At 61.9% G+C, this 11,898-nt stretch overlaps 1 protein-coding gene across 1 annotated transcript; it reads left to right on the top strand.

Moving 5' to 3' along the window:
- The first annotated feature begins 2,541 nt into the window (after positions 1-2,541).
- Positions 2,542-11,029, top strand: DOLPP1 (dolichyldiphosphatase 1). The gene is made up of 8 exons (XM_084899873.1): positions 2,542-2,863; positions 6,406-6,506; positions 6,755-6,839; positions 6,928-7,027; positions 7,208-7,306; positions 7,804-7,932; positions 8,366-8,455; positions 9,660-11,029. Exons 1-8 carry the CDS (start codon positions 2,788-2,790, stop codon positions 9,694-9,696), a joined length of 717 nt encoding a protein of 238 aa, XP_084755999.1. The 5' UTR covers positions 2,542-2,787; the 3' UTR covers positions 9,697-11,029.
- Positions 11,030-11,898: the final 869 nt, after the last annotated feature.

The following is an 11,898-nucleotide window of genomic DNA, read 5'->3' as shown; positions in this document are numbered from 1 at the left end:
CCTTCAGTCCGCAGGCCAACGCTCTATCCATTGAGCCAAACGGGTTTCGGCAAGGTGTGTTTTGTTTGTGAAATTTCATCACATTCAATTTCAGAAATTTCATGTATGAATGTTTAGTTTTTTTTTAAAAAAAAACACAGCCCAGCCCTCGTGGCTCAGTGGCTGAGGGTCAACTTATGAACCAGGAGGTCATGGTTCGATTCCTGATCAGGGCACGTGCCCAGATTGTGGGCTCGATCCCCAATATGGGGTGTGCAGGAGGCAGTCTGCCAATGATTCTCTCTCATTATTGATGTTTCTCTCTCTCTCTCTCTCTCTCTCCCCCTCTCCCTTCCTCTCTGAAATCAATAAAAACATTTTTTTAAAAAAAGCACAACCAAACCAAACGTCACTCCCATTCTTCACATCTCCCATCTATCCTCACCACTAATAGTGGTTTTCAACATTTTGGGGGCCAAGCCCCTGCTGACCGACCCCCCCCCCCCCCCAGCACCTCACTAGACCTGAGAGGGCTGCCCTGTCTCAGGGGACTATTCTAGGAAACTCACAGCCATTCTCACACCTCCTGCTTCTCGGAAGCTAATAATGGCAATGACCGAGGTATCTGAGGGTAGGTGACAGGGAAATGGGGCCAGTGGACCCAGACAAGCCCAGCTGGGCCTGGTGGGGAGCTGAGCACAGTTAAGGGGGGCCAGGGGAGCCCTCCTGGCTTGCTGTGGACTCGAGTCAGCATCATCCTCCAGCCTGCTCCGCTGAGCCACAGTCCTGGCTTCACCTGTCTGTCCTGCAGTCTTGCAGAGCTTGCCATTCCGGGTTTATTTTCGTCTCACAGGCATTGATGTCACTTATCAGGCTGCTGTTCTAGGTCTGGCCTGGGCCCCATCTTCATGACGCCCTGGGTTTCTGCAGGCATGGCTGACATCACTTGTATTAGAACCCAAAGCACATAAGAATGCAGACTGTGCAGAAACTGGTTTGGCTCAGTGGCTAGAGCGTCAGCCTGTGGACTGGAAGGTCCCAGATTCAATTCCAGTTAAGGGCATGTACCTTGGTTGCGGGCACATCCCCAGTAGGGGATGTGCAAGAGACAGCTGATCGATGATTCTCTCATTGATGTTTCTAACTCTATCCCTCTCTCTTCCTCTCTGTAAAAAGTCAATAAAATATATATAAAAAAAATGCAGACTGTAACCCATGGTCTTAGGCTCTACAGCAGCGTTGAGAACTGCTAGCAGGGTCGCCTAAGACCATCGGAAAACATATTTACATTAAGATTAATAACAGTGGCAAAATTACAGTTATGAAGTAGCAACAAAAGTAATTTATGGTTGGGGGTCACCACAACATGAGGAACTGTATCAAAGGGTTGTGGCATTAGAAAGGTTGAGAACCACTGCCCTAGTGGGACCCAGGAATCTGCATTTTCTATAAACCGGCCCTGGTGCCCATGAAGTCGGAGAACCATTGCTTACTGGGAGAGACAGACAAGGAACCGATTCCAGTGCGGTGTGGTCAGTGCCCAGGTGGGAGGGGGGCGCAGTGGAGGCCCCCCACCTGGCCACAGAAACCTCCGAGTGAGAACTGACATTTGAGCGAGACTTGGCAAGGCGAAGGGGGGCCAGAGGGCGAGGCTTTCCAGGCAGTGCAACAGCAGTGCCAAGGCTGGGAGACAGGAGCGGGTCTGGCTAGCCTGGGGGACCGGAGGAGAGGGAAAGGTGGGTGCGAAGCTGTGGCTGTTCGCGCAGGGCCTTCCTTATTGGCAGCCACTGAAAGGAATGTTTTGGGAAAACCGGCTTCTGGTTTAAATGACTCGAGTCCACCAGCAAGCCAGGAGGGCTCCCTTGGCCCCCCTTAACTGTGCTCAGCTCCCCACCAGGCCCAGCTGGGCTTAAATGCTCTCAAGATTCCAGCATAAATGTGACTGAATCAATAATCTTTGTTAACTGAATGAAAAAAGGGTGGAGCCTTTCTTAACTTCAATGAAGCTTCCACTCCTAGTATGGTTTAAGAGAAGAGTAAGTGTCCTGACCGGTTTGGCTCAGTGGATAGAATGTCATCCTGTGGACTCAAGGGTCCCAGGTTCGATTCTGGCCAAGGACCTTGGTTGCGGGCACATCCCCCGTTGGGATTGTGAAGGAGGCAGCTGATTGATGTTTCTAGCTCTCTATCCCTCTCCCTTCCTCTCTGTAAAAATTCAATAAAATATAAAAAAGGAAAGAGTAAGTGCCCTCGGGGGTCTTGGGTTTCAGTTTACTCATAACTAGAAGGCGGGGGACCCAGATCCTATCGTGACATAGTGCCCCTTGCTTCCTGCACGTGCTCCGACGGACGCCAGCGTCCCTGCGGCTCCGGGCGGGCTCGGGTTACTTGGGAAGCCTTCACTGGCGCAAGTCCCGGCCAAACCAAAGCTCCCACCAAAGTTCAACACGCCTCCCAAACGAAGGCCCGATTGGTCCGTCCTGCCCACACTGGGGAGCCGGCTTCAGCTCCTGATTGGCTCGTCTGCTCTCTGTTTTGTGCTGGAACCCTCCTCTTCCCTGATTGGCCAGAAGCCTACCTGTGCTCGCCCCGGATTGGAAGCTGCCTGGGTCGGCTCACAAGCTCCTAGGGGCCCTGCTCTCTGATTCGCCGCTGGGACCAGCCCCACGGCCCGCACGCTGAATGGCTGCGCCGCTACCTGTACCGGCTTCCGATTGGACGGGAGGCGCCTCCCTGACGTGATAGGTCAGGACCACCGCCCCCCCGGCACCCCATTGGCTGCTCGGCGAAGCCCGGTCTCCGGGTAAGATGGCAGCGGACGGACAGTGCTCGCTCCCTGCTTCATGGCGGCCGGTCACCCTCACCCACGTCGAATATCCTGCAGGTAAAGGGCAGCCCCGGCTCTAAGGACGCCCTCCCGGAGCCGGCCCCCCGGCGCCGGGCGCTGCGGCCCGCGGAGCCCGCGGAGGGGCCGCCGGGATGTCGGGGAGGGAACTGTCAAACAGGGAGCCGCCGAGGGGCTCGGCCGGCGCGCGCCGCGCACGCGCGGTGGGGCGGCGATGAGCTGGGCGAAATTGTGAGGCTCGCTCGTGCGCTCTGCGGCTGCGCGGCGGGGGTGCTCCCTCGGGTTCCGGGGCGCGGGTGGGCTGCGGTGGGGTGGGGTGGGGGTCTGTGTGAGGAGGCAAAGGATCCCTGGCCTGGACCTGGGCCCTTCGTCCCCGCCTTCCCCGGAGCCCGAGGCCGGGCCCCCGCCCCGGCGTGCAGGGAGTGCCCGCTGCCTTCAGACGGCGCATCTGGGCCGCTGGAAGCGTGCAGCCGAGGCCGGGCAGCTGTTCGTAGTTAGAGTGCTTGTGGGGTGCCACGCCCTGAGCGGGGAGCCCCCGGATCCTGGCTTCTGGAGCTTTCCCTGCTCCAGAAGCACAGGGTTTCCCGGCCGGGAGGTCCTGGAGCTCCAGTTCTGGAGGCGGCTGGGAGCGGGTGCCGGAGCGTGGGCCTTGGGGTCAGAGCCGGGCCTTGTGCAAGCGACTTCACCTGTCTGCGCCCCACTTACTTCCTCTCTGAAGTGGGGTCATCACCGGGCCGCCCTTCTGGTGGCGTGAGAACCAAATAACAGGGGCGCGAGGAATGCTGACGAGGGTGCTGGCCACAGGAAGTGTCAGTAAACAACCGCGGTTCACATCAGCCCACCTTCCCGGGACCCTCTCAGCCCATCCCACCTCCTTGGGTAGGATGGATGGTATCACGTGAGCCCCTCCTGGAGCCCTGGCTGTCCCAGGAAGGACCTGCTCAAATGTGGCTCTTTTGGGCGGAGATGTGAGAACGTGGCCCTGATGAGGGCCCCTGGGCTGGCCGCCAGAGAACTTTGACCCTGGGTGTTCTGGCCTATACTGGGGCTGGGGTGGCCCTGCCAGGTGCTGGGCCCTACCAGCCTGCCTGCCCTGCCACCCATCCATTCACTCAGCCAGCACCCATGGAGCGCCTCCTGAGTGCCAGGCCCTGGCCCAGCTCTGGGTTTAGGATGGTGACCAGGCGGATAAGCCCATTTTCCGGGAGAAAGACTGTAGCCGGGGAGGGGCAGGGACTTGGCTAAGGCCGCGGCACCGTCATGGCTTCTCTGAGTGCTCACATTTCTACGAGCCAGGACAAGGAAGCGGGCCGGGCTGCTGGGAGCAGCACGATGCAGGCTGTGATGGGGACCCTGTGCAGGACTGCGGGTGCCCGAGGAGGGAACTGGCTGAGCCGGGGGAACCCCACAATGTCTAGCCCCCCGCTAACTCTCCTGTGGCCCCCTATCCTTCTCTGTACCTCTCAGCACTCTGATCCTTGCTTCCTGTATCCAGTCCCCATTCACTTGCCGTTACTATTGAGCCTCGTTAAGTGCCAGGTGCTGTTCGGGGCTCGGGGGTTGGGTGTTGTGTAGAGACCCTGTCCCTGCCCTTATGGGAGCGGCCGCGGGAGAGACGGACAGCCTGATAGCTACACCAACAGGCATGCCGGGAATGGCGCAGGTTACCTATTCCTGCTCCCCGCCAGCCGCAGGCTCCGCTGGGGCCGGGCGGTGGGAGCTCAGTGTATGTGCGTTAACCCAGCAGCATCCCAGGTGGGAAGCCGCGAAGTAGGACAGTGCGCGGTGTGCTCAGGGAACTGGAGCAGAGGGTGGGAGCGGAGCAGGGCTGGGGCAGCCCAGTGAGCTGGGCTGGAGTGGGACTTGTCCCGAAGGCAGAGGGTGGGAGCGGAGCAGGGCTGGGGCGGCCCAGTGAGCTGGGCTGGAGTGGGACTTGTCCCGAAGGCAGAGGGAGCCATGGAGGGCTTGGAGCAGAGTGGAGGCATCTGCACCCAGAGTCACAGCATCTGCAGGAAGGTTAGTGCTGCTGCGGGACAGGTCGTGGAGCTGGCCAGAGGTCTGGGAACACCAGCTCCTCCCTGTCCTCAGGGCCAGGTGCTCTGGGCTGGCGGCTGAGAGACCCAGGATCTCAGGGCTGGCACCGGCCAGGCCGCTTGTGGCTGAAGTGACGGGTCCAGGAAGGGGAAGGCTCACCCCACCGCGTCACCCAGCTGGGTGGCAGCCCCGCCTTGGGTAGGTGTGGGTGAGGCCAGCTGTGTGCCATTTCTTCAGCCTGAGTCTGGGCTCTGCCCTGTGTGGGCACCTTCCGTGCTGGTGTGTGAGGCCAGGCTGATGGTGTGGGCCATTTCCCACGCTGGGTTCTCCCAACTGCTGGGCGAGCAGAGCCCCGAGCGTGGAAGTGTCCTGGGTGCCAGGGGCCGAGCTGGGTGCCACACAGGTCCCGTCTCATTCCAGCTCCCAGGTGAGCTCTTTCCGGTCGGAGTGGCCCTGGACTGGCCCGGACCAGCTTCTGCCAGGCCCTCACTGCGAGTCCTTTGGGTGCCGCCTGTAGTCCTAGGGGGTGGGTACTGGTTACCCCTTTGCACAGATGAGCTGAGCTCAGGGAGGTGGGGTTTTTGCCTGAGGTCGTGCAGCAAGTGCTGGCACGGGAACTGAACCATGCCCTCTGACCCCAGAGTGCCACGTAGCTATCTAATCTTTTTTTTATTTTTATTTTTTTTTAAGTTTCAGAGAGGAAGGGAGAGAGAGCGCGAGAGAAGAGAGAGAGAGAGGGAGAGAAACGTCAGTGATGAGAGAATTATTGATCGGCGGCCTCCTGCACCCCCTACCAGGGATCCAGCCCGCCACCTGGCTATGTTCCTTTGGCTGGAATCGAACCTGGGACCCTTCAGTCGGCAGGCTGTTACTCTACCCACTGAGCCACACCGGTTAGGGCTAGCTGTCCTGTCTTGAATGGGGAGGGTGGTCTTAGAACTAGACATCGGCCCTGTCCTCGAGCAAGGGGGAGAGTGGCCCTCATCGCTTGGCGGCGGTGCCCTCGGCTCTCAGAAGGGGCTGGCAGTCCTCACCCTGCGCCCCCCCACACCCGGCCGGTCAGGATGGTAAAGAGCAGGTGGTGACTAGGTAGCCAATTTCTTGCCAGTAGGGGCAGTGAGAGGCTGTTACTGCAGCTGGCGTCCATGCCACAGCCTTCGCCCTACCCTTGGCCTTGGCCCTCGTGGGAGCCTGCAGCTCAGACCCGCGTCTGTGTGGCGGGAGAATTCCAGGTGCCCTGGAGCCGGGCTCGGCCGGGGCGGCCCCGGCGCAGCCCTGCGTCCAGAGGCACCGTGTGCCTGCGGGGCTGCCCCCGGGCAGAGCCCGTCTCTGGGCGGACGGAGCCGGGCCCAAATTCCTGTCTTGGCCGGGGTGGGTGTATTCGGACTAGGCCCCAGACCCGGATGCTAGTCCAGCTCCCACTCTGCTGACTAAGGCGTCCTCAGCTGCTGGCCCTGACTCCGGTCTCACGTGCTAATGGCTGTGCACGGGCTGGCCCCTCGCTGATGCTCATGCTCCGTCCTCACCCCCTTTCCCCGCGCGCCCAGGTGACCTCTCTGGCCACCTCCTCGCCTACCTGAGCCTCAGCCCTGTGTTTGTCATCGTCGGCTTCGTGACCCTCATCATATTCAAGCGGGAGCTGCACACGGTGAGTGAGTCTGTCCCCCCAGCCCCCAGGCCCTCCACTGCTCCCCACGGCCCCCACCCCACGGAGGGGGGTTGCACCCGCTCATCGCCGGCTTCGCCGTCCCTTCCACGCCTCCGCCCTCCCTGAGGTGTGGCGCTCCTGGCTGGTCCCAGGTCACCCACTGGCTGGACTGGAGGTTCAGTCGGGCCATGGTGTTTGGGGCTGGGCGGTGGCCGGCAGGCACCGGCTGACCAACATCTTCCCGACAGATCTCATTCCTCGGGGGCCTGGCGCTGAACGAGGGGGTCAACTGGCTCATCAAGCACGTGGTCCAGGAGCCGCGGCCCTGCGGAGGTGAGGCCCCGCTGCGGGAAGCGGGCCCGCCCGGTGGGGGCGCTGTGGGAGGCCTGCAGCCTCCGTCATCCCTGTCCTCTCCCCGCAGGTCTCCACGGCTCAGTGGGCACCAAGTACGGGATGCCCTCCAGCCACTCCCAGTTCATGTGGTTTTTCTCCGTCTACTCCTTCCTTTTCCTGTATTTAAGGTGAGCGCCCTCCCGGCGGGAGCGGCCCTGGACTGGCCACTCGGGGGTTGGCCTCCTCCGGGGTGGGCGCTGCAGCCAGGGCAGAGGGCGCCCAGGGGGCCTGTGGGTGGCGCCAGGGGCTGTTGGGGGGCCGGGCTCCAGGCTGTGGGCTGAGGCCAGCTGACAGGCCTGTCTTCCCAGAATGCACCAAACGAACAACGCCAGGTTCCTGGACTTGCTGTGGAGGCACGTGCTCTCCCTGGCTCTCCTCACCGCGGCCTTCCTCGTCTCCTACAGCAGGTACGGGGAGGGAGGACCACCACCCTGCCCGCTGGGGCCCGCTGGGTGTTTGGTCCCGATTGGACCTCACTGCAGGCCTGAGTCTCGGAGCCTGTAGGGTAGGATGGGGAGAGGGTCCCAGCTTCTGATTTTGTGGGGTCGGCTCCACTGCCCCTCCCCGCCGAGTCCAGGGTTCCGGGGACCCCTCCACACATCAGCCTTCCGTTAGCATCCTGGAGGAGCCCCGGCAGGCACCCTGAGTCCAGGGCTGAGGAGGAGGGAGGCGGGTCTCCTCCTTCCCCCTCCCCTTCCCCCTCCTCTCCTCCTCCTCTCCTCCTCGGTGAGGCGCTGTCGGTCTGTCTCCCCCCTCCCCCCCTTCTTTTGGAAGTAGATTTGAGCTGTGTTCACAGGAGTTCCTGCCTGTGTGCACACAGGTCCCAGGAGCTGGTACGGGGCGTGGGGGCTGTGCAGGCCTGTGTCTGGCCGGCTCTCTGACCTTCCCCTTGTCCTGGGCCCAGGGTCTACCTGCGCTACCACACCTGGAGCCAGGTGCTGTACGGGGGCGTCGCCGGGAGCCTCATGGCCATCGCTTGGTTCGCCATCACCCAGGAGGTCCTCACTCCTCTGTTCCCCAGGATAGCATCCTGGTAACTGCTTGCCTGCCCCGCCCCGGGTCCCACCCCTCTGGTGGCAGGGCCGTCCGTGGGAGGGCCTGGGATTTCCTCCCCAGCCTCCGGTGCGCCTGAGGCTGCAGGCCCCCTTTGCCTGGCTTCTCTGTTGCCCAGAGCTCTCCTCACGCCGGAAGCTACGGTGGCTTCTCTGTCCCCGCCTGGGCGCTCAGGGACTCCGAAAGCAGCCTGAGGCCCGCCACTGGGTGCGCTGTGGGCGGCCCTGCCTCATGTCACAGGCGGCGCTTGCAGTTCTCCCAGTGGCCGGGGTGGTGGTGGGGGGGGGCCAGTCCGGGCAAGGCCTCTGAGCAGTGGGGGAGGCGCCTGGCTGACTCCAGGACTGCCGGGGACTCTGGCTTGCTGACAAGCTTGTGCTCTGACAGGTCCGGGTTCTGGGTGTCTGTCTCTGCAGGCCGATCTCCGAGTTCTTTCTAATTCGAGACACGAGCCTCATTCCCAACGTCCTCTGGTTTGAGTACACAGTCACCCGGGCAGAAGCCAGGTGAGTTAGGGTTCAGCTCTCACTGGGCCTGGCTCAGGGGGCCGCCACCGCTCCCGTTCTCAGGGGCTCCCCGCGATCCAGGCACTTAGCGAAGCGCTGTTTGCACCGCCTCATTCAGTGCCCCGCTGGGCCGCGTTTTACAGCTGAGAGAACAGGCTGAGAGGAGGGGGGTCACTGGGTGACTTAGAGGCTGTGGGTGGGGGCGCTGGGCTGGGAGCCCGGGCCGGCTGACCCGGAGCCATGCTGTAGCCCCCGCAGCCCAGACCGGAGATCCGCAGGGTGCTTAGTCAGGACACACGCCCATAAAGGGGTAAGCAGGTGCCGCTGCCCAGCAGGTTGGTGCAGAGCTGGGCTTTGAAGCTACTGATGGAGCTCTTGCTCCCATGGGTCGGTGCCAGTCCTGGAGCCCCTGCTGGCGGGGCCGCTCGGCCGGAGACTCACCTGTGCTGCCGACAGCGCCTGGCTGGTGGGGGTTCAGAGGGGAGCTGAGGCGAGGCCAGGCTCCGGTTCTGAGGTTTCCTAGGAGGTGGTGAGAGGGGTCATGGGGCGGGGCAGGGCAGGGCATCTGGAAACGTGTCCAGTGCATCCTGGTCCCAGTGATCCTAACGAGCCTAAGGGGAGAGCCCTGGTCCGGGAGGAAGGGGTTTGGGTGGTGAGGGCAGGCAATCCCATTACTGGAGAGCCCTCAGCTGGCCCCGACTCCACCTGACTCGCAGAATGGTCCTGGCCCAGGCCCTGCCCTGCCCGGCCCTCCCCCGTCACCTGGCTCAATGGCCACACCTGCCTTCATTTCCCGAAGTTTCTGCATTGGCCTGCTCTGTGCCAGGCGGTGTGCCGGGAGGCAGAGACACGGCCACAGCAGTCAGGAGCCGCGAAGAACAAGGCTCCTCCCTGTGCGATGGCGCCCTGGGCCTGAGCGCCCAGGACACCCGGCGGGGCCGGCGGTTGGGTGCTGCTCGGGGAGACAGCTGCGTGTGGAGGGAGGAAGTCGGGGTGGCAGAGGGTGTTCTCAGAAGGGGGACAGCATGTGCAGAGCTGCCGGCGGGAGGCAGTTCGGTGAGCCAGGTACTGGCTACTGGTGGGCATTCACCCGTTTTGATGGGACTGTGGGTAGGGAGGGGACAGCTGGGGGGGCACCGAATGCCAGGTGTCCCCTCCTCGCAGCCCCAGGCATCCTCACTCCAGACTCCCACCCGTTTTGCAGGAACAGACAGCGCAAGCTGGGCACGAAGCTGCAGTGACCGGGGCGTGGCTGGCCCAGCCTCCGGATCCGGCCGCACCACGCCTGCGGATGGAAGTGCAGAGGGCTGGAGCGGAGACCTCAGTAGACCCGTCGCCAGTGGAGCCTTTTGTTTTCTTACTTTAATTTCCATGAACAAGGTGGCCCGAGGGGCCAGGCCAGCCCTCGGCCAGGGTCCTGGAGCCCCTGCTGGCGGGGCCGCTCGGCCGGAGACGCACCTGTGCTGCCGACAGCGCCTGGCTGGTGGGGGGCCTGGGCCGGGCTAGAGGCGGCCCCGCACCTGTGCTCGCAGGCAGGGATCCAGGGGCGTGAGAAACACACACTATTTATTTTTTGGTTTTGTTAACGGCAGGCAGGATTCTGGAGAGGGGCCGGAAGAGCCTGCTCTGCGCTGGCTGCCCCGGGTACAGAGGGCCCAGGCCCTTTGCCCTGAAAGGTGGCCTGGGGCCCACCAGAGGGCGCCCCTGTGCCCTCCCTGCCACCATTGCCATTCCAGAACCTCATTCAGTGTTTCCTAGTCTGGGGGCCAGGGCCCAGAGAGAGCGCTCGTCCGCGGCTGCTATCATGTGTCCTCCCCGCACTGACCCTCCACCACAAGGGCTTTCTCCGGTCCCCTGTCCCCCAGTCAGCGGTCCCTGCTGGCACAAGAGCCTGCACATGTGGGTGAGCAACCCAAGCTGTTTACAGCTCTTTTTGGTCCTGCCAGTGGGAGCGGTTAGTCTTCATCTCCACGAGAACAAAACGCAGAGGAACCGGAGCCGGTGAGAGGAGGGGCCGGTGGGCGCCTGGCACCCGTGCCCTTCCCTTCTCTCTTCGCTCTGAACATTCCTTATCCTTCCCAACCCCTCCGAGCGGCCGGGAACCTGCCCGGGGCACCCTGAGCCTGTTTCGGGGTGTGGCACAGAGCCCCGCTGTCCAGCTCAGAGGACGGCTCCTCCTAACGGGACTTGATCTCTCCGTCTCTGTGATGTGGAGATGTGGAGTGGACATGCTTCCAGACTCTTGGAAGGTTCTAGAACTGAACCAGGCTGCTTGGGACCTGTGTCGAACCCCGCCCTCTCTCTCCGTGGAGGTTCGTAACCTGCTGCTGAAGCACAATGTTCGGGTGCTTTCTTTTCCCGGTTGTTTAAGACAGTGTCCAAAGCCGTTCCAGACGCCAGGCCGGCGGCCTGGTTCTGGGGAAGGTTGGTCAGTCCCCACATTTGCCTCTCCTCTCCTCCCCCCCTCCCCTCCTTATTTTTTACATTTTGCCTGAGACAAGCCAAGTGTGAGGTGGTTTAAGAAAAATCAATGAAATTGTTTACTATTGTTTTAAAATAAAATCTTGAACTCTGGCAGCTTGAGCACCTGTTGACTTGAGCTCATGGGAGGAGGCTGGAGACCAGGACCCTGAGGAGCAGGGACCATAAAAACATAAGATCATGAGCATCTCAGCTCTCCAGTCCCTCCCAGCCCCCAGGGCCGCACTGGGAGTGGGGCGGCGACCTTGCCCCCTGAGGAGGCCAATGCCATGGGAAGCTGGAGTGCCCCCTTTCGGTCCCCCGCCTCCCTGCGTGGTCCTGGCTGCTCTGGACCCGCTCTCAGCCACGTTCCTCCATGGCAGGCCTGGGGACGGGACAGCCAGGGTGTGTGCCTCTCCAGGTGACACCTCCACTCCTGTCATCAGTCTTCAGCTGGAGGTCTTGCTCTGGAAGGAATGGCTGCAAACAGCGGGGTTTTGGGAGGCTGTGGGAGTGAGTGAGTGTAAGTCGATCCAAGGGCTGGCCAGGACGGGAATCTAACCCTTCCTCGATTCACAGCTGAGATGCAGAACGGCTGCCCCCTGGAGTGAGGGGGTCAGAAAGAATTCCGTCCCCACCCGAGCTGCAAGCCTGTGGGGCAGGGCCCCCGTGGTCCACAGAGCCTGACGTTCAGTAAACGAGGCCTTACCTGATAGGAGGCCGGAGCGAGCTGATCTCTGGAGGAAGGAGCCTCCATCCGAGACTCCAGTCACTCGTACGGACAGTTTTAAGCTCCAGTGAACACTACGTAGTAAAGCTGGCCCAGAGGACACGGCGCCGTGAGGGAGAACCGGAAACGGGTCCGGGAAACACCTGCCAATGCCTCGTGCTGGAATGGTCAGCCACAAGCTGTAAAGGTTATGTTTTTAAAGAAAAAAAAAGACAAACTTGAGAATGTCTGCGGGGAACGAGAACCTAAGGTG

The sequence above is a fragment of the Pipistrellus hanaki genome (genome assembly GCF_964339955.1).
Source record: "Pipistrellus hanaki genome assembly, chromosome: 11".
NCBI lineage: Eukaryota > Metazoa > Chordata > Mammalia > Chiroptera > Vespertilionidae > Pipistrellus > Pipistrellus hanaki.
The sequence above is the reverse complement of the archived record's forward strand: the minus strand, read 5'-3'. Positions and strand labels throughout refer to the sequence as shown.

What these genes read in the sequence shown, in the direction of transcription:
- DOLPP1 (XM_084899873.1), top strand. Translation starts at nt 2,788, where the DNA reads ATGGCAGCGGACGGACAGTGCTCGCTCCCTGCTTCATGGCGGCCGGTC. An exon ending in TCAAGCGGGAGCTGCACACG is followed by an intron (nt 6,507 to 6,754) that starts GTGAGTGAGTCT and finishes TCTTCCCGACAG; the next exon opens with ATCTCATTCCTCGGGGGCCT. An exon ending in TTCCTTTTCCTGTATTTAAG is followed by an intron (nt 7,028 to 7,207) that starts GTGAGCGCCCTC and finishes CTGTCTTCCCAG; the next exon opens with AATGCACCAAACGAACAACG.